This window comes from Talpa occidentalis, unplaced genomic scaffold, assembly GCF_014898055.3.
Source record: "Talpa occidentalis isolate TD23 unplaced genomic scaffold, MPIMG_talOcc4v2.1 talOcc4.17, whole genome shotgun sequence".
Classification (NCBI taxonomy): domain Eukaryota; kingdom Metazoa; phylum Chordata; class Mammalia; order Eulipotyphla; family Talpidae; genus Talpa; species Talpa occidentalis.
Genome location: NW_023601754.1, coordinates 10578330 through 10604203, shown reverse-complemented (window position 1 = coordinate 10604203; position 25874 = coordinate 10578330). Strand labels below are relative to the sequence as shown.

Below are 25874 nucleotides of genomic sequence, written 5' to 3'. Positions count from 1 at the left end.
CTTGGGGAGTTTAGTTTTTCTCTTTTCTCATTCTCCAACTCATTCCTCTTTATTGTTTCTATCGAAGCTACAAAGGCATTGGAGTTTTCTTCCATTTCCTCTTAGTCTCAACTGTGAAATTCCTTTAGTTCAATGATTTGCCAATTATTTTTTGCCCAAGAATTATCTGAGAAATTAGTTTAAACTGAAGAATGTTAAGACCTACCCACCCATAAAAAGTCTAATTCAGAGGGCCAAGGATAGATCACAGAAAGTATTATTAACAAGCATCCAGGTAATTTAAATGCAGATAGTCCATAAACTATATTTTGAGAAACTCCATCATTTTACCCTTCTTAAAAAACCTAAATAAATGGAAAAACATCTAATGTCCAGGGTTGGAAGGCTTACTAAGATGGCAATACTCAAACTGAATTACAAATGGGGTTTTCAATGCAATCCCCATCGAAATTTCAGCTGCATCCTGACAGAAACTGACAATCTAATCCTAAAATTCATATAGAGGGCCTCCCTGGTGGCGCAAGAGGTTAAGCACCACACTATTAAGCAATCCGCAGCCTCTGCAGCACGAGTTCGATCCCCAGTCGGCCAGAGAGAAACCCACATGGCAAAGCAGACCTCTCCTGTCTCGCCCGCTGCTCCTCTCAGCAGTGTATTTCAGTCAGTCTGCCTGTTCTGTTCCCTGCTCTGTCTCTAGTGAATCCTCTCACCCCCATACATCTGGCCTGTACCCCAGTTCTTGTATAAATAAATCTTTAAAAATATATATTAGGGCCTCCCCGGTGGCGCAGCGGTTGAGCGCTGGGTTGCGAAGCTGCCCGCAGCCTCTGCAGCGCCGGTTCGGTCCCCGGCTGCTCCCCGGCCACCGGAGGAGGGTCCCACATGGCGCGCAGACCTCTCCTGCCGCCCGCTGCTCCCCTCAGCAGTGTACTTCGGTCCTTCTGCCTGCTCTGCTCCCTGCTCTGGCTCTGGTGAATTCTCTCACCCTCCCGCGCTTCTGACTGTACCCAGTGCTTGTATAAATAATAAATAAATCTTTAAAAAAATATATATATATATTAAAAAAAAAAAAAACCACAGTAAGAAACGAGTCTCATCCACCAGATGGCTATTATCTTAAAAGCCAAATAAAAGTGTTGGTGAGGATGTAAATTGGGACTCTTTTTTTTTTTTTTTCAATTTGGGGCAAAGTTAAATTTTTTTTTTTAAAGATTTATTTATTTATGCATACAAGAACCGAGGTACAGGCCAGATGTGTGGGAGGGTGAGAGGATTCACCAGAGACAGAAGCGGGGAACAGAACAGGCAGATCAACACAAGTACACTGCTAAGGGGAACACCAGGTGAGACAGGAGAGGTCTGCCGTGCCATGTGGGATTCTCGCCAACCAGCCAGGATGGAACCTGAGCTGCAGAGGCTGCGGATAGCTTCACAGCGCTGCGTTCAACCGCCTGCGCCACCAGGGGAGACCCCAAAGTTAAATTTTTAACAATAGTATCCAGTGCTGACAAGGGTATAAGGAAATTGCTACGCTATTGATAAAAGCATGCACTAGTTTCACCTATCTGTGCAATTTAGGGATATTCTGTCAAAATTTAAAAAATATATATGTATTGACTCAAAAATTCCACCTGTAAAGTTCAGATTATACTTCTTTTTTTCCCATGTATTCAGTATTAAGAAGAACATAGGTGGATCATTTCACTATCTTGAGGTGAATACAGTAATAAACACCTAAAAAAATACTGAAAAATTTTACCTCTGGAAAACAGGGCTCTGTGTGGGAGAGTTGGGGGCAAGGCATTGCTGTTTTAAGTCTTGTAGTACAATTTATATTCAATTTATAAATAATATAAACACTGGGAAAAACTATTTATAGGAATCATGTCCTCCTCCCTCTACCCTAGAGGTCAATCAGTCACTATTGATTTTCATAATGATCATTTCCTTGTTCTCGTCATAATTTTGTTACTTATGCATCCTATGTTAGATATATTAGGTTAAACTACTGTAACAAAAAGAATATAATGAATCAAATACAACAGAAATTTAATTCTCTGGTAGGATAGGCATTGCAGGTTGCCAGGAATCAACATTGCTGGAGACTCAGGCTACTGGTGGCGCTGCTGTTTTCAACATGCCTTCTAGCGCTGCTCTAATGACTGCCAGGTCATGAGCCCAACGCCAACTCTATCATTACAGAAAATGAACAGAACAGATTTTGGCAGACAGGCAGTAAGTAGTATTGCCACATATCCCTAAACAATATGGCTGAGTTTGCCTGTTTTTGAACTTTGAATGAATGGAAACACACTATGTGATGCATCTGGTTGCTTTTGTTTATGTTTATGGTCTTTGGACAAAATTGTCTTAAACAATGTGTGCAGAGAATATGGTACAAAGTAAGTGCTCAGTCTGGGAGTTGTGCTACCTGAGCTGTACAGTCTCAGACCCACAACTTCACTAGCATTTCATACCCTCAGACTCCATTTCCTCATATACAAATAAGGGAGTCAATTAATGTGCTCTTAATCTGTGACTTATCATGCTACCCAGTGATATTTAGTCAAATATTCTTTTTCCACAGCTTTTATATCAGAAATGTTTATCAAGCCAGTCCTTTCACACATCTTTTTCCCCAGCACTCCCTTTTCCAACAAGATCCACTAGCATTTGCATGATGACTGCTACCTTTTTATCCAGGGGACAAAAAAAACATTAACTGGTTTGAACTTAGGCCCTTTTGACCCTGGCCTCATTAACACTATTTAACTAAGCTTACTCCCCACAACTCTACACGAGAACTATTTAAAGCTGACAGTGAAGCTATTTGCTTCAAGAGGACCACTGCAAAAATATCTTTCCTTCTGTCGATAGTGCAGCTGTCACTTGATTTGGTAAATGGGTGGTTGGAGGAACAGGTGAGAGGGACTCAAAATCTTTGATACTCCTCTATTCAAAAGGTAGAGTCTAATACACCTATATAGTGTGGCCTGGTGACTCATTTCTAATAAACAGAAAATGGTAAAATTGATGGTAACTTATGAGGCTAGATTATTTTAAAAAACCCAAGGCCTCCATGTGAGTGGGAGTATGAGTGTGAGTGTGTGTGTGTGTGTGTGAGAGAGAGAGAGCTAAAATCACTGGAGGAAGCCAGCTGCCATGTCATGAAGACACTGAGGCATTCCTATGGAAGGTCCACAGAGTGAGGAACCCAGGGCTCTACCAATAGCCACATGAGTGAGACATGTTAGAAGTGAATTTTCCAAACCCAGTCAAGTCTTTGGAAGACTATAGAGTCTAATAGTGACTATAATCCTATCTAGCTAAATTCCCGATGGATTTACAATCCATGAAAATTTGTTTGTTTTTTTTTTAAATATTTTTTTCTTATTTATGCATACAAGAACTGGCAAGAGGTGTTGGGGTGCGGGGAAGAGGTGAGAGGATTCACCAGAGACAGAGTGGGGAGCAGAACAGGCAGATCTACCAAAACACACTGCTGAGGGCAAGAAAGGAGAGGTCTACTGCACCATGTGGGTCAGCTCCCTGGCTAGATCAAACTCATCGTGCTGCAGCGACTGGCGATAGCTTAATAGCACTGAGACCTTAACCCCTGGCACCAGGGAGGCCCCTCCACAGAAATTTGATAAATGTTTATTATCATTTTAAATCACTAAGTTTTGAGGCAATCTTTAGAAAAGTCAACAGATAACTGATATACTTTTCATTACACACACACACACACCATTTGTTTGGCGTACCATATACATACATTGACATAAAAAAAAAAAAAAGCTTTAAAAACCTTTCCCAAACATAATTTTCTCACTCAAATTATTCCAGCTTCTCTAAATTAATGAAGCTCACTTATGTAAATGTTCTCTATTTAGGACCTCCACCCCCAATGGAATAAGTACTATAAACAGTATTCTTTTAGATTCCACTGGAAATATTCTCTAAAGGAAATTTCATCTTATGTTAAGATCCTGGGTATACTATCAGATGGTGGTAGGAAAATCAATGGTACTGCTGTCAACCACTGTTCTATATAAGTGTATTTAAGTGCAATCTCAATGGGCAAAAAGAACTCAAAAGCACTTTAAGAGTGAACTTTCAGGGCCTCCCCAGTGGCGCAGCGTTTGAGCACTGGGCTGTGAAGCTGCCCGCAGCCTCTGCAGCGCTGGTTCAATCCCCAGCCATGTCCCACATGGCGCGCAGACCTCTCCTGCCGCCCACTGCTCCCCTCAGCAGTGTACTTCAGTCCTTCTGCCTGTTCTGCTCCCTGCTCTGGCTCTGGGGAATTCTCTCAGCCTCCCACGCTTCTGACTGTACCCAGTGCTTGTATAAATAAATAAATAAATCTTTAAAAAAAAAAAGAGTGAACTTTCAGTCCAGAATGAAAACATATAATGAAGAACACACATTCAACCACAATCAGATAAAAGCATGTTAATATTCCAAGTTGTTATTTTTAACCAAGTTTTATAGTGAAAGATGGCTGTACTCCTCAAATTACTTTTTTTCAATTTATTTCTATATATATTTTATATCATTATTCATTTTTGGTCCTCAAATTACTCTTTAAAAGACTTTCCTCAGATTTAACTTTAGCTTAGAAACTATTTTCCCTTAATCAGCTAGCAAAGGAGAGCTATTAATAAAATGAAATGAGGGGCCTCCCCGGTGGCGCAGCGGTTGAGCGCTGGGTTGCGAAGTTGCCCGCAGCCTCTGCAACGTCGGTTTGATCCCCAGCCACCAGGCGAGGGTCCTACATGGCGCGCAGACCTCTCCTGCCGCCCGCTGCTCCCCTCAGCAGTGTATTTCGTCAGTCTGCCTGTTCTGTTGCCCACTCTGATGAATTCTCTCACCCTCTCACACTTCTGACTGTACCCAGTGCTTGTATAAATAAAAAAAATCTTTAAAAAATAAGTAAATGAAATGAAACCCACTTTTAAGGAACAACATCACAAGACTTTTTTTTTTTAAAGATTTTTTTTTTATTTATTTATACAAGCACTGAGCACAGTCAGAAGCACGGGAGGGTGAGAGAATTCACCCAGAGCCAGAGCAGGGAACAGAACAGGCAGACTGACGAAGTACACGGCTGAGGGGAGCAGCGGGCGACAGGAGAGGTCTGTGCGCCATGTGGGACCCTCACCCGGTGGCCGGGGATGGAACCGGCGCTGCAGAGGCTGCGGGCAGCTTTGCAACCCAGCGCTCAACTGCTGCGCCACCGGGGAGGCCCACACAAGACATTTTTTGATGAAAAATTATAAATTAAATCTTTTATGAAATGTACTTAATAAAACTGGATTATGACATTATGTCAAAGTTGTAACAAGTATTCAGAGATTAAATCATTTGAGCGATGAAAGAGTTATATAAGAAGTCATGGTAAATAGTCATGCCTACATACACACATAATGTAGCTATTAATTTGGTTGTTTAATAAATGGATCCTATTAATTCAAAACTATAAAGCGTTAACTGGTTCTATCATGTACTAGTTGCATGACTTTGAAAAGTTAACCAATTTCTCTGTCTCAATTTTCTCATCTGTAAAATGAGATAATGGCTCCTACAGCATAAGGCTATATAGAGTGCATAGGGCAATTCACAAGCATAAAAACACATAAAAAGTACTCAATAAATGGGACTCAGTAGAAGCAGTAGACTGTGTCCTTAGGAAAGCAGTATTCAGAAAGGACAGTAAAAGTACATTTTAGAAAGTGTAACTTCATCACTGAAGTGATAAGGTAAAAAACAGTTGACGGGGTAAATGTACCAAAAGATAAGAGAAAGTAAAAAATCCTAGATATAAAACCCACTAAATTCAACAATATATACATTTTACAGATGTACTGATCAAATTGTTAAATTACATATGATGATGACCATCTGCTTCTCAACATTGTTGAACTACCCAGAAGTTCAAAGGCTTTAACAAGGAACTTGAAAATACAACTGATAAGGAAGCACAATTTGATCAAGATTTTGGCAAAGGTATATAGTAATTACAGTAAGTTAACAAAAACATTAGAACAAAAATAAAAAAGGAAGATATTTTTGGCTTCTAAACCTTTCCTTAATTACATCTTAATTTGGTTGTCCTTGCTGCATTTTTAATTATTTCAGTTAAATGTCTTTTAAAAAGGGCTTTGATAAAATGTTTTAAAAAATATATACAAGCATAAGTGATCAACTTAAAGTAGTCAGCATGTTCACAAAGCTACCAATATACTCTTACCACCATAAAATCGAAGCATACAGCTGAGGTCAGGATTAGTTGCCTCCTCTTGTATACGCAGAGGGTCATCAAAGCCCAGTCTGGACAAGTAATCATAAACAATCTGAAGAGGTCGTTCAGTAGGGTCCAGTCTCCTGCTTACACAAAGAAAAACATTTGATATGTATAAAAATACTTGATTTATTTCTTTCAGTCTTCTCATATGCTCTCCATTCTCACTTTTAGATCAAGATTTATATCTATATCATATAATACAACTAATCTACATATAATACAACTAATCTAAACAAAAGTTCTCAAAGTTTTTGGGCCTTACAACTCTCCCATAGTCTTTGAGGACTCCCAAAGAACTTCTGTTTACATGAGGTATATCAATATTTACTGAATTAAAATCTAAAATTAAGAATTTTCAAATATGGGCCTCCCCGGTGGCGCAGCGGTTGAGTGCTGGGTTGCGAAGCTGCCCGCAGCCTCTGCAGCGCCGGTTCGATCCCCAGCTGCTCCCCGGCCACCAGAGGAGGGTCCCACATGGCGTGCAGACCTCTCCTGCTGCCCGCTGCTCCCCTCAGCAGTGTACTTCGGTCCTTCTGCCTGCTCTGCTCCCCGCTCTGGCTCTGGTGAGTTCTCTCACCCTCCCGCACTTCTGACTGTACCCAGTGCTTGAATAAACAAACAAACAAATAATCTTTAAAAAAAAAAGAATTTTCATATATTTATTAATTTTAATAATAATAAGCTCATCCTATGTTAATGTAAATAATATTCTCTTTTCAAAAAGATTCATTTATGCATATAAGAACTGGGGTACAGGCCAGAGGTGTGGGGGGTGGGGTATGAGAGGATTCACCAGAGACAGGGTGGGGAACAGAACAGGCAGATCTACTGAAATACACTGTTGAGGGGAGCAATGGGTGAGACAGGAGAGGTCTGCTGTGCCATGTGGGTCACCTCCCTGGCCAGGGATCGAACTCGTGCTGCAGTGGCTGCCAATAGATTCATAGTGCTGCGCCTTAACCGCTCACACTGCCAGGGAGAGCCCTAAATAATATTCTTTGAAATATGTCTTCCAAAATAAAACAAATTTCATGAAGACAATAGCACTGTTTAACATTTTTGTAAATCTCTTTAATAGCTGCTTTAATGGGAGATAGCTAGATTCTCAGATCTGCTTTAACATTTAATCTTTTTTTTTAAGATTTATTTATTTATGCATACAAGAACTGGGGTACAGGCCAGAGGTGTGGGGGGTGAAAGGATTCACCAGAGACAGAATGGGGAACAGAACAGGCAGATTGACTAAAATACACTGTTGGGCAAGACAGGAGGGGTCTGCTGCACCATGTGGGTGGCTCCCTGGCGGGCTGGGGATCGAACTTGTGCTGCAGTGGCTGCTGATTGCTTCATAGGTTGCGTCTTAACCCCTTGCGCCACCAGGGAGGCTCCATTCAGTCTTTTGTAACGCTATTATTATGTAGCTGCTAAGAGTGAAAAAGTAATGTTTTATTATTAGGGACTAGTTTTGACCTCATGCACCACTTCTAAGAGTCTTAGGACTGCCACAGAATCCTCTGAGAACCTCTGGCCCAAACTTAAAGGCAGCAAAATTATGACATATAAAAAATGATACATGGCCGTAACTGATGTACTGATCAAACTGACAGATGTACTGATTTGTTGTGCTGTGGCACACCGATTTAGAGATGCAGACTTCGGGTTGTCAATTATGACCTAGGTACTACCGTTTCCACTGATGTCATATATGACTCTTCCATAGACATTAGGAATGAGTGGCCCAAAATTCTGAGAAATTATTCTACTACATGTTCCTGAAACCACCACCAAAAAACAAGTTAGGAAAACCTACTATGTGTATTTAAGGGGTCTTGAAAAACATTAATCTTTGTCTTAAAAGGATTCTGTTTATAAAATTTAAGGATGTTGTTAATTAGAAGAAACATAGTAACTTGCCATAATGGCAAAAAGATGAAGGAATCTGGATTTTGTGATTAAAGAACTAGAAAATAATATTGGCAATAAGATTTTAAGTAAAAAATAACACAAAATGGAAACACTAAAACACTAAGTATAAACAAATATATGAACATAAAATTCAGGAGTGGGAGTTATACTGATGAGTACAGACACACAAAAATTAACAAAGAGTTAATAACAATGTTAAGCATTCTCTCAGTGCAATGGCAGAATTTTTCTAAGAAGGATATATTTTAGGAGGGACTTCTAATAAAATGTATGTTGGTGGGGGTTCAATTAGCCATACCATATAAAGTCTAATTTAAAGATGACCAAGAACAAAAAGAGCTATCTGTATCTTCAAATGTCAAAAAGGATGACTTATTTTGGACTGCGCTAAAAAATGAGATTAGGAACAAGAACATCGCAATAGTTGAACAGGTAGATTTGGACTGAAAATAAGGAAGAACCTTAATAATCAGAGATGCCCAATAATAAAATAGACTGCCTCTCAAAATAGCTCACAAGGAGTTGGAGAGCCATCTGTCACATATATCTTAGAGTCCTGTAAGAATCAATTTGAATCAGATGACCTTTAGGGTCTTTTAGAACTCAAGAGTCTAAGAGTCCAATCTGAAGCCTGCTATTATTTTAGGATACAGAGTTTAACTTTATTTAAATACTTTAATTCCATATATTGATCACATATACAGGATCAAAAAGTACTACTTTCAGGTTAAATTTTAGCTCAGTTTTTCTATTTCTCTCTAGACAACCAAAAGAAATGGAAACATCTAATTATGACATATTTTCTGATCTAAAAAGGCTCTGAAATTTTGGAAACTCTCTTTATATATTTCCACCTAAAGGAAGCATTTTCCCAACGGGCGAAAAAAAGATCAAGAGTATCTCACATCTGCTCTTATTAATCTAGTATAAATGAGTAAACAAGAGATATTTTAAGAACTGCAAAAACAAGTAAAATAAGAGACTGAATCTATTTACTCATTAAACTCATCTGCTTAAGAGAGTAGAGAGTATGGGGGAGGAAAACGCTGTAATATGCTTACAAATCAATTTTGTGTTACAAAGTTCCAAAAGTTTAACAGTCTGGTAATTAGCTATTTGTTAAATTTCACAAATCAAAGGAAAATTATATACCGCAAAACAGTTAGGAAAGAGTAATACTGACAATGAAAAGTTCTGTTAAGCATTTGAAACACTTCTATTGCTTTAAGGAGAGACTATAACATGCCATTGTTTTAGTTTGTTTCTAAGGTTTCCAGGAGCTTCTACAGTCCTTTGAAAAACGAATAAATGTATATATAGCCACCTCTTTCCAAGAACTCAGCCAATACAGTTATGCTATCAAGAGCCATCTAGGGGCCTCACAGGTGGCTCAGGCAGTTGAGCATGCAGTGCTGTGGAGCTGTCTGCAGCCTCTGCAGCCCGGCCAGCCAGGGAAATACACACATGGCGCAGCAGGCCTCTCCTGCCTCGTCCGCTGCTCCCCTCAGCAGTGTATTTCAGTCACTCTGCCTGTTCTGTTCCCTGCTCTGTTTCTGGTGGATCCTCTCACCTTCTGGCACATCTATGCACATCTGGCCTGTACCAGGGAGGGAGGGAGGGAGGGAGGGAGGGAGGGAGGGAGGGAGGGAGGGAGGGAGGGAGGGAGGGAGGGAGGGAGGGAGGGAGGGAGCCATCTAGAGCTCTTAGCCAGCAGTAGTCACCAGCTACAGGTAGGATACATGTAAGAGAAAAGCAAATTTCATTTCAACAATCATTTCATAAGAATTCTAGTTAATAGCAGGAAGGAAAGTACCTATTAATAAAATCAAACAAGGAAAAAACTTTATATCAGACACCCTATACAGAGCACAGCAGTACATCAAATTCAGATTAAAACTCAATTCCTTATGACCTATAAAAATTAAATCAACAAATATTAAAATCAATAATACAAAAAAGAATACTCCATCCTATGCTAGAGTTGTCCTACATTTTAAAAAGGCTATGCCTATTTTGCAAATAAGAAAAATAAGGTTCAGGGCCTCACTGGTGGCGCAAGGGGTTAAGCACCGCACTATGAAGTGATCTGCAGCCTCTGCAGCACGAGTTCAAGCCCCAGCCAGGGAGCAACCCACATGGCGCAGCAGACCTCTCCTGTCTCAACCGCTGCTCGCCTCAGTAGTGATTTCAGTCAGTCTGCCTGTTCTGTTCCCCACTCTGTCTCTGGTGAATCCTCTCACCCCCCCCTCTCTTGCCTGTACCCTAGCTCTTGTATGCATAAATAAATACATCTTAAAAAAGAAAAAAAGTAAATTACTTGAAATATAACACATTCTTTTAGTTTTAAAATAAGAAATATGGGGCCTCCCTGGTGGCACAGCGGTTGAACGCTGGGTTGCGAAGCTGCCCGCAGCCTCTGCAGCGCAGGTTCAATCCCCGGCCGCTGGGCGAGGGTCCCACATGGCATGCAGACATCAACTGCCACCCGCTGCACCCCTCAGCAGTGTACTTCAGTACATCTGCCTCTTCTGCTCCCCGCTCTAGCTCTGGTGAATTCTCTCACCCTCCCGTGCTTCTGACTGTACCCAGTGCTTGTATAAATAAATAAATAATCTTTTTTAAAAATAAAAAATTAAATTAAATAAGAAATATGAAGCACAAAACTAAAGCTAGAGATATGAAATACAAAACAAGAATGTCCTTTTTCCACAGTAGTAAATCAATCCATTTTTTTTTTTATAACATCAGTATATGGTAAACAAAATTTCAGTGAACTGCAAGAGGTCACCCAGGATGTCAGTGACAGAAGAGAAATTAGAATTCAAGGTCCTGAGACCCAAGGTATGACTTTCTGTACTATTCATCGTATTGCTCTGCAGTATATCTTGAAAGACAGCCTATCACACACAGAAATCTTAGTCATTTTGATAACTAAGAATAAAACTGTAAGTAAATATATGACCATGAGCCAAAGGGTACTCCATCTTGATACAAGTGATACTGTTACACCCTTTCAGACAGACAGCAATGATCACACTAAGCTTTAATAGTGAGGCATTTATCACTTAGGTAATTCAACAGAAAAGACAGGCCAAACATCATGTAAACAGCAGTGGTACAGGAGACCAGACACTTCTGTTCCAACTACAGCTCTACAACCAGGCAGCTGTGGGAGTGTGCTTTTTACCTGACCTCTTCTCACTCCCTCACATCTACAAAAAGTAGGGAAATGGTCTCTCAGATTCCGACTGAAGTTTCTGGCCTTCTGAGCTGGACAATTCTTCACTGTACAAGACTGTCCCATACACTCAGGGTATTAAGCCTGTCTGGTCCCTTGCCTCCTAAATGCCAGTAATTCCTCCCAGGGGTTGTGACAAACCAGAAACCCTGTTCCCACACATATTTTCAAACTGAAAGAGGAGGGGATACAGGGACTGTTAGATTGGCTAACAATCTAACATTTCACTGGTAGATGATCGAAGGCTCCTTCAAGTGTGGAAATTCTATAAATCAGTAATCTTTATAGACGAGTGACAAGAAGATACTACCTTAAATTGTCAGCTATCTTATAAAGGACTCTCAAGAAGAAAGTACCTATTCCTCCAATTAGGTAACATAATATGAATGTAAGCAATTAAAAGCTGAGTAAGAAATCGAAAAAAGGTCCTTAAGTATGACTAAACCATTCAATGAATACCAGTTCTTCTCTTAGAGGGCCTTTAACCCAAACAAAGTCCACTGTCTATCTTGAATGACAGGCTGCTTGGCAGTACCTGTTCGACCTTGAACAAAGCCTCCGTTTTCCTCATCTGAAAGGGATACCACCCTAACTGCCCCTGGAGCTACTGGGGGCATTTAATGAGAGTATGTGCAAAAGAACACAAGACACAGTGACTAGCAAAAGAAAGCACTTAAAGTTAGCTACAATCTACCATCATTGCCATCACTCTGGCGGGATGAGACTTCTTAAGATCCTATTCCAGCAGTAAAAATAAACTCATTCTCGCAAACCATCGTTCATGTGTTTTCAGTAATTTTCTAATCAGTAATTTTTCAAACAACTATTTCATTACAAAATTATCAAAGCCACAGGGCTAAAAAGAGACAAACTCTTAATTGTAAGTACAGTTTAGAATCAAAGTAAATTATACCACATTCAGATTCTTAATTAACTACAAAACTAGCAGCAGCAAGCCAAGTCAAGAGGGTTTCTCCACATTCCTAATATCTTTGCACAAACACACATTCACATACAAGTGAATTCCATCAATCATGACCAGCTATAAAGTAGGTCAAGGCCTTCCAACTGATAAAATTAGATCAGAATCAGTGTTAAGATTTACAAAAGCCTGAGGATCACCCAATCTGATCCCTTTCTTTTACAAACGAATTTAGTAAATGTAGTTAACTGGCAACAAGGAAAACACTCAAATGCTAATTTACTTTTTTTTTAAAAAAAAAAGATTTATTTTTATTTATTTATACAAGCACTGGGTACAGTCAGAAGCGCACGGGAGGGTGAGAGAATTCACCAGAGCCAGAGCGGGCAAACTGAAGTACACTGCTGAGGGGAGCAGCGGGCGGCAGGAGAGGGAGGGTGAGAGAATTCCAGAGCCAGAGCGGGCACTGCTGCTGGGAGCAGCGGGCGGCAGGAGAGGTCTGCACTCCATGCGGGACCCTCCTCCAGTGGCCGGGGAGCAGCGGGGATTGAACCGGCGCTGCCAAGGCTGTGGGCAGCTTTGCAACCCAGCACCCAACTGCTGCGCCACCGGGGAGGCCCCTGTTAATTTACTTTTTTCAGGAATGAGTCCAAATCGTACAAGGAACACATAATAAACCTCAGATTATTTTTTAATTTGAAAATGTATATGTCATTTTATTAAATTCTCTGAAAAATTAATTTTGGAGAAACACTTTAATGTTCAAAATAGACTAAAAAAGGGCCTCCCCTGGGGGCACAGCGGTTGAGCGCTGGGCTGTGAAGTTGCCCGCAGCCTCTGCAACGCCGGTTCGATCCATGGCCACTGGCGAGGGTCCCACATGGTGCGCAGACCTCTCCTGCCGCCTGCTGCTCCCCTCAGCAATGTACTTCGTCAGTCTGTCTGTTCTGCTCCCCGCTCTGGCGAATCCTCTCACTCGCCAGGGCTTCTGACTGTACCCAGTGCTTGTATAAATAAATAAAGAAATCTTAAAAAAAAAAAAAGACTAAAAAAAGCAGTTATCACAGGAATGTTCACATATGTTGCGGTTTTTCCTGTTTCCAAGAAAATGAGCAGACCACAATTTTCTACCATCTAAAGACAGTCACAGAGTCACTACATTTGCTTTGGTCACTGCAATCAGGCATAAAGTCTCATCTGGCACTAAAGGTATAAGACACTGATTGATGATGTCAGATTCCAACCTCTCCTTTACTGAGGTAACCGTGGCTTACACCACTATATGTTTCAGGAGTACAGGTTCACAGTTGTTATGTTACGGCACCACATCCACTACTAAAGTACCAGGAACTCTCTACGACGGTCCAGAACCCTCCACCCTCTGCTCCCATCATCACCACTTCTACTAATCTCAGTCCTGCAGTCAGAATTCAAGAGTTTGTTTTGGTTTGAATAAACCTCAGTTTAGACTTTTAAAATAACATCAATTTGTAGCTCAGCTAAAGGTGTTACTATTATTACCACATTTTTAGGTGTAAGTTAGAGCTTCCTTTCTCACTTTCAACAGTACTCAATCCACAGCTTTAAATTGTTTCAAGACATTTATTTATTACAGGAAAGGTGGGGAGAAGAGGAAGTCAGTGGTCCGGTACTTAAGGCACTCTTATTTACGGTTTAATTCAAAGAACAGTAACTTTTTAAAAACTCTGAACCAAAGAGTTCATATGAATAGTGTAAGGCTACTATGAGAATACTTTTCTTTTTTTTCCTTCAGATTTACTTTTATTTATTTATGCATGTAAGAACTGGGGTGTAGCCAGAGATGCAGGGGGTGAGAGGATTCACCAGAGACAGAGTGGGGAACAGAACAGGCGGATCTACTAAATACACTGCTGAGGGGAGCAGCAGACAAGACAAGAGAAGACTGCTGCACCAAGCGGGCTAGATCCCTGGCTGGGACTGCAGGGACATGCTGCAATGCCTGGCTATACTTTGATAGTGCTGAGACTCAACCCCTGTGCCACCAGGGAGGCCACAATGCTTTTCTTCCTAATGTTTATCTAAAATATTTTAAAGAACACGCAAATGCTTTGTAAACCTATGAAAATATGCTCACCTTTACTCATCAAGATAAATGAAAATTAAAATGATAAAATAACCAAATTTTTATCAGATTTACAAAAATCCAACTCATTAGGCTTGAAAAATATTTGTCCTTGGAATGCTGATTTTTTGGTTCTCAAATTTTGAAACTGTTGACAATCATTTCTTTCCCAAATAATTATGTGCTCAGACATGAGTGTGCATCCACATTTATATATAAAATTTAACACTAACATTCTGCAGAATGTTAAGATGGAAATAGGTACACTTTTGTACTATGAACTGAAGTGCAACTTCTAGGTAGAGGAATTTGACAATATCTATCAAAAATTAAAAATGTATACATCCTCGGGCCTCCCCAGTGGCGCAGCAGTTGAGCGCTGGGTTGCGAAGCTGCCCGCAGACTCTGCAGCGCCAGTTCAATCCCCGGCTGCTCCCCGGCCACAGGAGGAGGGTCCCACATGGCCCACAGACCTGTCCTGCCGCCCGCTGCTCCCCTCAGCAGTGTACTTCGGTCCTTCTGCCTGCTCTGCTCCCCGCTCTGGCTCTGGTGAATTCTCTCACCCTCCCGCGCTTCTGACTGTACCCAGTGCTTGTATAAATAAATAAAATAAATCTTTAAAAAAAAAAAAATGTATACATCCTCTGGCCCAGTAGTTCTACTTGTAGGGGTTTATCCTACAGATGACTTCCACAGAGGGAATATCACAGGTACAAGCATAGCTACCGCAGCACTATTTGTAGAAGTACAAAATTAGTCTGAATGGAAAGTTGCGAAAATTATGATACTCATAAAATAGAGCACTATGCAGCCATTAAGTAAATGAAAACTATTTAAATGTTAATATGGAAAGATCTTTATATTAAGCGCACAATGTGTTGCATATACTACAAGTTTTAAAATTCAAATAGACACAAACTCATACACGAACATATCTAATTTTCACTCTGTACCCTTTTATACATTTCAGTTTCATTCTTTTACATGTATGACTTTAAAAAAAAAAAATACGTATGTTAAATGTAGATAGCTGACCTATGGCATAAACGAAATGAAGTCACCGTTAAATTTTCCTTTGCAGATAATTCTCAAATTTAAGAACCATAAAGTCAGCATTACAAGGACAAATCTTTTCAAGTGTAGTGACTCCATAATCAACATCAGTTCCAGCACAATGAAAACCCTACAGCCCACCTCCAAATGGCTCACATTACTTGTGTGATGGTCGTAATGTGAGGGGTAAAACTCTGACCTTACCTGACCAGGTCTCCATGAAGTTGTAAATAAAGACTTTCCCTTCCCTCTCCAGCACATATTTCTGATGCTGGTGTCTCTACTGTGCAAAGGACAAGATGCAAGTCGGAGGAGGCGGAGGTGGTGGTTGTAGTGGCAGTGGGTATCTCTGCTCCATAAAGGTAAACACAGCCTCTCTTCACATCTTCTCTCAGCCAGTCTCTCTCTCGAGAACCAAACCTGCTTCTCCTATTCAAACAATTTCTACTCCCATTACGTTTCATATTTCTCTAAAAAAGATCAAGAAAGAAATCAGCTAGAATGTTTGACTGAATTAGACATTTCACCCCAAACCCCAACTTTCCACTCTATATTGACCAATACTCCGCAGAAGTATCATCCCCTCCTCACAAGAAGCCTTCTGCATCTGCGATGCTCATCCTTAACTTGGGAAAATTTTCTTTACTGCTAACTGTTCATGTCTCTGGAAATCATTCTCTGATGCATTCTTTTTATGTTTTCAGAAAAATATCTGTGCATCTACTACCCAGCTTTCACATATTTCCATTTTCCCATATTCAGTTTAGATCATTATTCTACACACACGTGTGTATAAAATTATTCTTACATTACACAGCTGAAGGGACCTGGCATCCCACTATTTCCCCACCCATTTCTCCCCCAAAACACACACTCTACTGTATTTGGTATTTATCATTCCATGCATATTAATGTTTGCCATATGTATATACCTGTAAGTTATACACAGTATTGTTTGACAAGATTTATCTTCATCCTGCAATTTTAAAATGTGGTTCAATGCTGGTTTAGAAATATACCCATGTTAATACACCCAACTGATTCATTTGAGTTATACTCCATTTTATAAGTACACTGCAATTTATTATTCTGCTGATGGCATTTAGTTTGGTTCTAATTTTTTACTGTTGGAAACAATGCTGCAATAAACATTTTTGTAGATGTATCTATACGCAATCTGAAAGCTTCTCTAGGGTCCTGACTCTCTACTACATATTCCAAATAAGCAGTACAGTATCAACACAATATAAAACATTGCATAAATAGTCTTCCTATTCCCATCAGTTTCCAAAATATTGCTGTTGCATTTGATGAATTAGGTATGTGAAATTCATGCATTGTGAAGTTATCTCAAACAAAAACAACTGCTACAGTAATCTAACAAATTTCTAAAGATCAACATTTACCTACTCTATTTTTAGGAGCCATTTATGTTCCCTTTAATAAAACAGAAATTTCCACTAAAAGTTACACTGAGATACCACCCTGGTGTCCTCTCCCACTGCCTTTCCTCAGTTTCAGGCATATTCAACTACTAAGAGTGTCCAGAACACGCCACTACTCTGCAGTTTTCTTACTGATCTGATTGAAACAGCCTTCACCTTGTCAATCTGACTAGTTAGCCTCTCTGTGCTGTCTATGGAGTCTTCCACGGCTCCCACCTCGTTACAAAAATTTCTTCCCAGGCTAATTTAATCCAGTTAGTTTTGGCAAAAATTTGAACAAACTTAGGGGGGTATTATACATTCTTATAGTGAACCCTACCTAACATCTATTCTTTGTACCAACTACAAAGTAATTAAATACTTTTGCTACTATCACTTACTGGAAAACGGAAATACATAAGCAAATTAAATATTATTTTTGTAATTACTGAAATTAAACATTTGAGAGTAACTAGCACCTAAAATTCAATTTCTAAAGATGTAAAAAGGGGACGGTATCCCACATAGGAAGAAATAACAAGTGTGAAAATGGCTATATTGTTTTAATTTAGGCTAGCACAGCAAACTTGATCATTTTCTAGATCTTAGGAATTTGAATATGGCTATTCAAAACCATAAGGATTATTACTGATTCTAACTTTAGATAGCAGGATAAAATCTTGCTATGGGTAGGAACTAGGTCTCTCTCTCTTCTCAACAAGAACATTTTCTCAAAGTTGAACATACAGGAAATTACAAAGAGCCTACAAGTACTTATTTTATAAACACAGAAGCAATCATATTTGCTCCATTAAACAATTTTTAACCAATGAGTAATTAACCACTGGTTAATTTTAAATACTTCTTATTTTTTAATCTCTGGAAAAGTCTCACTGTTGTTATATGAAAACAGTATTCTATATGGTACAGTAACATTTATACATAGAAGCTTTACATTCTGTACTGAGTGGAAAGAAATTTCACTCACTGATATCAGAGAACAAATAGATACTATTCCATAAAACCATCAAAAAACTCCTTTAAAGAAAAATTGTAAGGTCAAATAATGGCCCACTAACCTTCACAATTTTAGATAACAAAGACATCAGGAAGTTATTAGTTCATCCACTATTTTACTCCTGTAAGGATTTTTAACAGTTACATTTTTAATCATATACATTTTTCCCTTAAGACTATAAATTCCTTAGGGAACTTTACACTATTGACACATGTGTTACCGGCCACCATTTACTACAAAGAATGGATCCACTGTCTATTCATTCCACCCTATGAAGACAATAAAAACACTGAGTGGGAACTTCAATAGAGATCATTCTCTTAAACCTGGGCATTGAAAATGCCTTGATACTGCATTCCATTCTATTTCTGATTCTCTACCTGGCTCCCCTCTGCCTTGAGGCAAGGTGTGAAATGTGAGTGCACAAGATCAAAATCTAGAGGAAGGGGAGATGCTCAAGGCTGTCAAAGCCTTCTGGTTGTCAAGCAACCTGGTCACAAAATGTGTCAACAAGAGGGACCACCAACCGATAACTCACATGGAACCTGCACAAGAGAGAAGTAGAGGAACACCTGAACTAGAAATGGGAATGGAAAAGATTGGGGGTCAGCATAGAACCATTTCTGACATGAAAGGGAAGTCTTCACTTAATAAAGCACTAACTAAAATTTCTGGAATGCACAGTAGTAAGTTAAAAAGAAGATAAGTTGAAGTCACATTAAATAGTCTCAAAATGTTCATTTTCTCAGAAAAAAAAATGAAATTAAATAAATAAACAGAAGGTTTATCTATGAAGCAAGCAAAGTCTTCTAACAACAATGTAGATCGGGTCTCCCTGGGGGGCACAGCGGTTGAGCACTGGGTTGCCAAGCTGCCGGAAGCCTCTGCAGCACCGGATCAATCCCTGGCTGTGAGGGTCCAGCAAAGCTGCCCACAACCTCTGCAGCACCGGTTCGATCCCCGGCTGCCTGTGAGGGTCCCACATGGCGCGCAGACCTCTCCTGCTGCCCGCTGCTCCCCTCAGCAGTATACTTCATCAGTCTGCCTGTTCTGCTCCCAGTTCTGACTCTGGTGAATTCTCTCACCCTTCCGCGCTTCTGACTGTACCCAGTGCTTGTATAAATAAATAAATTTTTAAAAAAATTCAAAACAAAAGGGCCTCCCCGGTGGCGCAGCGGTTGAGCGCTGGGTTGCGAAGCTGCCCACGGCCTCTGCGGCGCAGGTTCGATCCCCGGCTGCTCCCCAGCCACCGGAGGAGAGTCCCACATGGCGTGCAGACCCTCTCCTGCCGCCCGCTGCTCCCCTCAGCAGTGTACTTCGGTCCTTCTGCCTGCTCTGCTCCCTGCTCTGGCTCTGGTGAATTCTCTCACCCTCCCACGCTTCTGACTGTACCCAGTGCATGTATAAACAAACAAACAAATAAATAAATAAATTAAATACGTGCCTCTTTAAAAAAAAAAAAAGAAATACATTTAAAAAAAAATTCAAAACAATGTAGATCATTTTCTATTTAACTATTATTACCCATCGCTGAATTACAGAGTACTTCCTTCTACTCTACTGGCCTAAAACATCAGGAAACTGCTGGAAAGACCTTAAACAGTCACTACTGCCTATATGACACCATCCTCTGAGATGCTTTCAGTTTTAAATCACTTTTTCCACCAGACTTGCCAGACTGAGAACATTTTATATCCTAACTTACCTATATATAAGAACGGTTGCAAGAATTACCTAAAAGGGAACACTATAATCACCTTTCACAAGGCAAGTGTAAGAAAAGCACATTTAAGATTTGAAGACATTCTAGGAAGCAAAGTGCTTTAGAGAATGAATTAAGTACCCACTTCAATTTCATGTTTTTAACTCCTCTCTAAAAATTAAGATAATAGGTGAGGGCTGCCATCAGTTCAAAGGCAACAAACTCTTAAGCACCCACATATGACTCTAAAATAGGCATAGTTAAAAACAAGGTTGGCTAAAGTAACTACCCATACTCAGTAAGTAAAGTAACTGTGCAAACAAAATGAGTTCAGCTCTAGGAATATACATGTTATTAGTTTTTAAAGATTTATTTATTTATGCACAGAAGACCTTGAATGTAGGCCAGAGGTGAGGGGGGAAGCTTTACCAGAGACAAAGTGGGGAGCAGAACAGGCAGATTTCCTGAAATACACTGCTGAGGGGAGCAGCGGGCGAGACAGGAGAGGTCTATTGCGCCATGTGTGAGTTAGCTCCCTGGAGGGGGATCGAACTCTGGCCACATTGGTGATAGCGTGATAGCGCTGAGACTTAACCCCTAGGCCACCAGGGACGCCCTGGGAACATACAGTTAAGGAATATTTTGGAAGGGTGGGGTGAGATAAGGAGAGCAAGAGTACTTCAGTTCACTCAAATCTTTCTGGTATTAATTTTTTAAGATCGCATGCTCACATTGTGATTAAAAGTTGAAACTAGTATTGAAAAAAAAAAAGAAAGAGAGCATTCACCATTCACTGACTATATGAGTTGTGACTTCATATGTTCTACAGGCTGAGTAAATTAAAAAATCTAAAATTGGGGCCTCCCCGGTGGCGCAGCGGTTGAGCCCTGGGTTGCGAAGCTGCCCGCGGCCTCGGCGGTGCCGGTTCGATCCCCGGCTGCTCCCCGGCCACCGGAGGAGGGTCCCACATGGCGCGCAGACCTCTCCTGCCGCCAGCTGCTCCCCTCAGCAGTGTACTTCGGTCCTTCTGCCTGCTCTGCTCCCTGCTCTGGCTCTGGTGAATTCTCTCACCCTCCCTCGCTTCTGACTGTACCCAGTGCTTGTACAAACAAATAAATAAATAAAATGCCTCTATTAAAAAAAAAAAAAAAAAGAGTACTGTGCTAGGACTCAAAAGAATAATTTAAAAAAAAAATCTAAAATTGTAGGAAACATTTGTAAATTTTATGCTTCAAAGATACTCCCAATAACTTTGGGTATTAAAAACTATCATATTTTTACTACAACCACATTAAAGCGGTGCATTCTAAATAGCCATTTGCTAAATAAATCTGGGGCAGATTTTGAATCAAATTTTCAAATACCCCTTACAGATGGAGCCAGATCTAATATGGTTAAATTAAACTAGCTTAACTTTATTAGCCTTTTTAGGAAGATGTCTGTTATTTTAAAATAATGAAGTTCATGATTTCATATTAAGTATAAGAGTCACAAAAGAGAATTTTGAGTTTTCAGAGGGTGTTCAGGGAAGAACATGTGGGAGATTATGACTTTCCTTCCAAATCAGAAAGTCTTCTACTTAATATATTCTTTTCCATTTTCACTTGGCACAAAATTTAACCACTCAGCTATTTAAGGGAACTTCTGAGTGTAGAACACACAGCACCTATTCTCCAGAGCTGTGCCCATTTACCTGCAAGGATTAGTAGGGACCATATATAATAAAGCATTGCAAGGTCCTTAGACTAGGGGCAGCTTGCCACACACCAGCTCAGCACTACAATCAAGATCAATTTTTGGAATCTTTCACACTGGAACCTGAGGGAATCACACTGGTAGGCAAGACCACTTTCTAGAATTATAGGAAGGTAAGAACCTTCAATAAAGATCACAGTTTCTGAAGTCCTTCCATCTCACAACTCACTCTCTTCCCATCAAAAAATGCTTTATTTTTAAAAATTAAAGTTGCTTACCTCTCAGGTCAGAGAAATTATCAATCTTTCAGAGCTGCCATTTCCTGATAAGTCAGAGCAGCTGAACTTTTTTCTTTTAGTTCGTTCACATTTACATTTTTGTGACTTTCTGATTCCAAAAAAGCCTTTGCATAATTATTTTTGTAACTTATGGCTAAAAAAGCCACAAAAAATATGTACAAGGTTTATGGAGCCATAAGGTTTATGCAGACAAGGAGGTAAAGTGTTGAAAAATGGATTGGGAGTAGTAGGAGAAAAAAAAGCTGTTTTTTATATTTTAGAGTTCTATTTTATGTTGTCTCATAGAGTCACCAAATGATTCAAATCTGTTTTCAACGTTCTTTCTTTGTGATGTCCTAGCAATAACCTTAACAAAATCTACAGCGCTCACCTTTCATTCCCATGTACAACTAGTATTTCACGTCTTTTTAACAGAACACTTTTTATTGTTTTGCAAAGTATTTTTCAGTGCATCAATCCTCTAATTTTTTTCTCTTTCTCTCCCCCTGGCAAGTTGAAATCCCACAGATCCCTCCTCCAGAACTCTAGGAGGAATTCCATCCCACCTCCAGAAGGACACCTAGTTTATATATTTGACCTAAGGGAAATTTTCTCTCCAGCTATTTCAGAGGCCAGTAGAAAACTCCGTGCAGTGGGTCCCCAAAACCCCTCCTCCTCTTCCTGCTCCCTCCCCACCCCACCCCCCATCCCGGGTGCCTGCAAACTTCGAGCCCTCACCTTCAAGGACCCACTCCCTCCCCTGCCAGCATCTGCTTTCTTTCCTCCTACTTCCCCCCGATTCCTGCCAAAAAGCCCCGCTAGCTGCCTGTTGCATAACTGCTCCCCCGTGGCCGTCTCCCCGGAGGGCGAGCCCGGCGCCCGCCAGCAGGAAAGCCCGAGCTCGCCAAGCCCCCTCCCTCGGCAGCGCGCCCGGCGCCTCCCCGGGAAGCAGCCCCGCCGGGGACTCCCTCCAGGCGGGGCAGGTCGTCCTCCCCGGCCGGCGCCTCGGGGCGGGGAGCCGGCTCCGAACTTCCGCGCGGAGCCCCGGGGCCGTCGGCCGCCCCAGCCCCGCGGCGCGCGCCCCCCCCCCCCCGCGGGCGCCGTCCTCAGGTGTCCGGGAGGGACCCGCGCCCGGGCCCGCGCGCGGCCGCGGCGGCAGAGGCGGGCCTGGGCCCCGAGGGCGCGGGTGGGCGGCGGCGGCCCGAAGGCGTGGGCCTGCGAGGCGGGCGCGGGCGGCCGCGGCCTCCGGGGGCCGGGCGGCGAGGCCTGGGCGGGCGCCGCGGCGCCCCGGCGAGCTGCGGGCGGCCGAGCCGCGAAGCTGACTGACTGACTGACTGACTGACTGACTGGCTGGCTGACTGACTGACTGACTGGCTGGCTGACGCGGGCCGGGGCTGCCGGCCGCCGCGGCCCGGAGCGGGGCGGGGGCGGCCTCCCTCACCCCCGCCCCCCGCCTCACCTTCAGGACCCGGATCCCGGCGAGCCGGCGGGTCGCGGCCTCGCCGGGCGGCTCCGGGGGCTCCAGCGGGCCCGCGGGCCCGCGCTCCACCTCCCCCATCGGCGGCGGAGGCTGTACGGGGACGCCCGGCCGGCGCGACGGCGCGCGGAGCCTCGGCAGCGCGCGCGAGCTGCCCCTGGCCCCGCCCCCCGCGCCCGCCGGCCCCGCCCCCGGCCCCGCCCTCCGCGGCCCCCGGGCCCCGCCCCTCCCGCCGCACCGCCCACCGGGCCTGCGTAGACGCGGGCGCAGCGCGGCCTCCGCGCCGCCAAGCCGCATCCCCGGGCCTCCGCGGCTCCAGCCCCGCGGGAGGAGCCCGGCGCCGCGAATGGGCTGGCTCTCCGCTGCGGCCGCCCTCGGTTTTGGAGGAGTGGGGTTCAGGGAGGGTGTGGGCCGGAGAAGGGGCCAGTGGGGCCTGCACCTGTCAGGCAGGACGCTGCGCTCCGCAGAGGGTAGCACTTGCAGCGCACCTCTCGGGAGGTTGCCTCTCGACCTCAGCGTGGCCTGTCACCTCACTGGTAAAGCCAGTGAACGAACTGTAGGGAATACTTACCTTGGCAAGGCCCTTTCTTTTCCATTGTAGAGTTGTGCACTACCTGCAAATTCAGTTTCACCTGGTGGACAAAAACGTGAGCTCACGTCCCAGCCGCATTGTCATTCCTTTATCTCCTCATGTAGTAACATTATTAGAATTGTCTCCTTGGCTTCAAGCAGTGATGTGGTCTGTGAGCCATTTTATCATGTGCAAAGCTAATTCAGAACATCTTTAAAAGTTCATATTTCCATTTATTTTAGTTCCTTCAGTGATGGTAGTGTTGTGGCTGGCAAGCGGGTCAAATTTGGAGCCAGACTCCTGATTCCAAATGCCAGATCTATATCCTTGTGCAAGTTACTTGAGCTAAAGCCTTTGTTTCTTAGTGTGACATCAAAATTACTATCTGCCTAGCGCAGACCTCTCCTGCCGCCCGCTGCTCCCCTCAGCAGTGTGCTTCGGTCCTTCTGCCTGCTCTGCTCCCCGCTCTGGCTCTGGGGAATTCTCTCGCCCTCCCGCGCTTCTGACTGTACCCAGTGCATGTATAAATAATAAATAAATCTTTAAAAAAAAATTACTATCTGCCTAGTAGTTATGATGATTTTGTGACTGCATACTGTGTGTTAGGTAACACAGTAGGAATTCATAGTAGCCATTATAATTCTGGACTTAAATTTACAAGTCCAGAATTATAATGGCTACTATGAAGTAAATTTAAGATTCACTTAGTTCCTCAAGATACTGATCTCTCTCGGTTTCTGAGGGAGCCTTATAAACGGATTTCTATCTCTTCCCCACTTGCACAGGTGTTGATGAATCTTCAAGAAACTTGTAAGGAATTAAATAGCAAGAAAAAAATCTTTGAGCTTAAATATTTGGTAAAGGTGGTATTGTCTGGTAACCATCGGTTCGGCTTGTCTAGTTTGAACCTACTGTAATTTTAACTATTTAACTATTTTAATTGTAGGCTAAGTACAAGAATTTGACATCAAACAATGCAGTCTGTGACCTTCTGTACTATATGTATTATCTATTTGGAGATATTTTAAGTTCCAAGACAAAATTTGAGTCTTGCAAAGATCCTGACACTACAAATTATTTATTATGGTAAAGTTTGGCCACTACTTTGTTTCAAATGAATTGCTTTGTACACACTGAAATTCCACTCTCCAGCAATCTTCATTTGTCTCGTTTTAATGAATTAAAAATGATTTGATCCTGGTGCAAGGAGAAAAGAGCTCTTAAATTGTTTACCTCCTGGATTTTCATCCAAGAAAACTACTTAAAGCAGTAGATTCCCATTTTGGCGCTTACTAGGTGACATCTTCAGCAAAAGCACTGTTAGGTCAGGGGTAGGTAGCATATGGAGACACAAGTAGACTTAACCAAGAGTAGAGAGGAGTGGAAAGAATAAAAATGTGGTTCAGAATTCGTGTTTCTAAAAGCCTGCTTCAGGGGCCTCCCTGGTGGCATAGAGGTTAAGTCTCAGCGCTATCACCGCTGCAGCAGAGTGGGCATTCTAGCAGCATAGTTAAGAAGGGAGGCCTATGCTTAAAACTCTTATTTGAATAGTTATTTTTTAATAATAAAATTCTATTCATCCTCTATTGTATGACACAGCAAATTACATAGCATCTGTGAGCATTTCTGAAACTGTTTCCCTATCTGTAATATTAGCATTGACCTCTGGAGGCTGGTATGATAATTAAATGAGCTGATACATTTTAAGCACAATGGCTGGCACGCAGTAAGGGCCCAATAAATATCAGTTTTTTAGTTTTTGTTTTTTTGCAATGGAGGTGAAAGAATTTTCCAGAGACAAAATGGAGAACAGAAAAGGCGAATTTATTGAAATACACTGCTAAAAGCAGCAGCAGGTGAGACAGGAGAGATCTGCTGCTGATATCAGTTTTCTTCAAGATAAATATGGTAACCCCCATATCAGAGATGAAGAAACAGAAGCTCAGTGAAATTAAATGATTTGTCACACCCTCATCAGCAGAGCCCAGATTCAAATCCAGTCCTTCGAACTTTGGACAGATCTTTAGCCCATTTAGCAATACTTCATGAACATGCTGCCTGCTTCCTTCCCTGAGTGTACAGAATCTATAATACATTATAGATTATAGTTTCAAAAGAGACTGCCCCTACTCTCCAGATCATTATAATCTCTTAAATTTTTT

The 25874-nt window shown here is 41.9% G+C and overlaps 1 protein-coding gene across 1 annotated transcript in view; it reads right to left on the bottom strand.

Moving 5' to 3' along the window:
- The window catches only part of PHLPP2 (PH domain and leucine rich repeat protein phosphatase 2), a 61431-nt gene extending 38251 nt beyond the window's left edge, over positions 1–23180 (bottom strand). Inside the window, exons 1-3 of the mRNA XM_037516073.2 lie at positions 23124–23180; positions 15752–16017; positions 6251–6384 (exon numbers count right to left, since the gene is read on the bottom strand). Of these exons, the coding sequence (XP_037371970.1) occupies positions 6251–6384; positions 15752–16011 (394 nt within the window). The 5' untranslated portion in view covers positions 16012–16017; positions 23124–23180. The remainder of the gene's footprint in view (positions 1–6250; positions 6385–15751; positions 16018–23123) is intronic.
- Positions 23181–25874: the final 2694 nt, after the last annotated feature.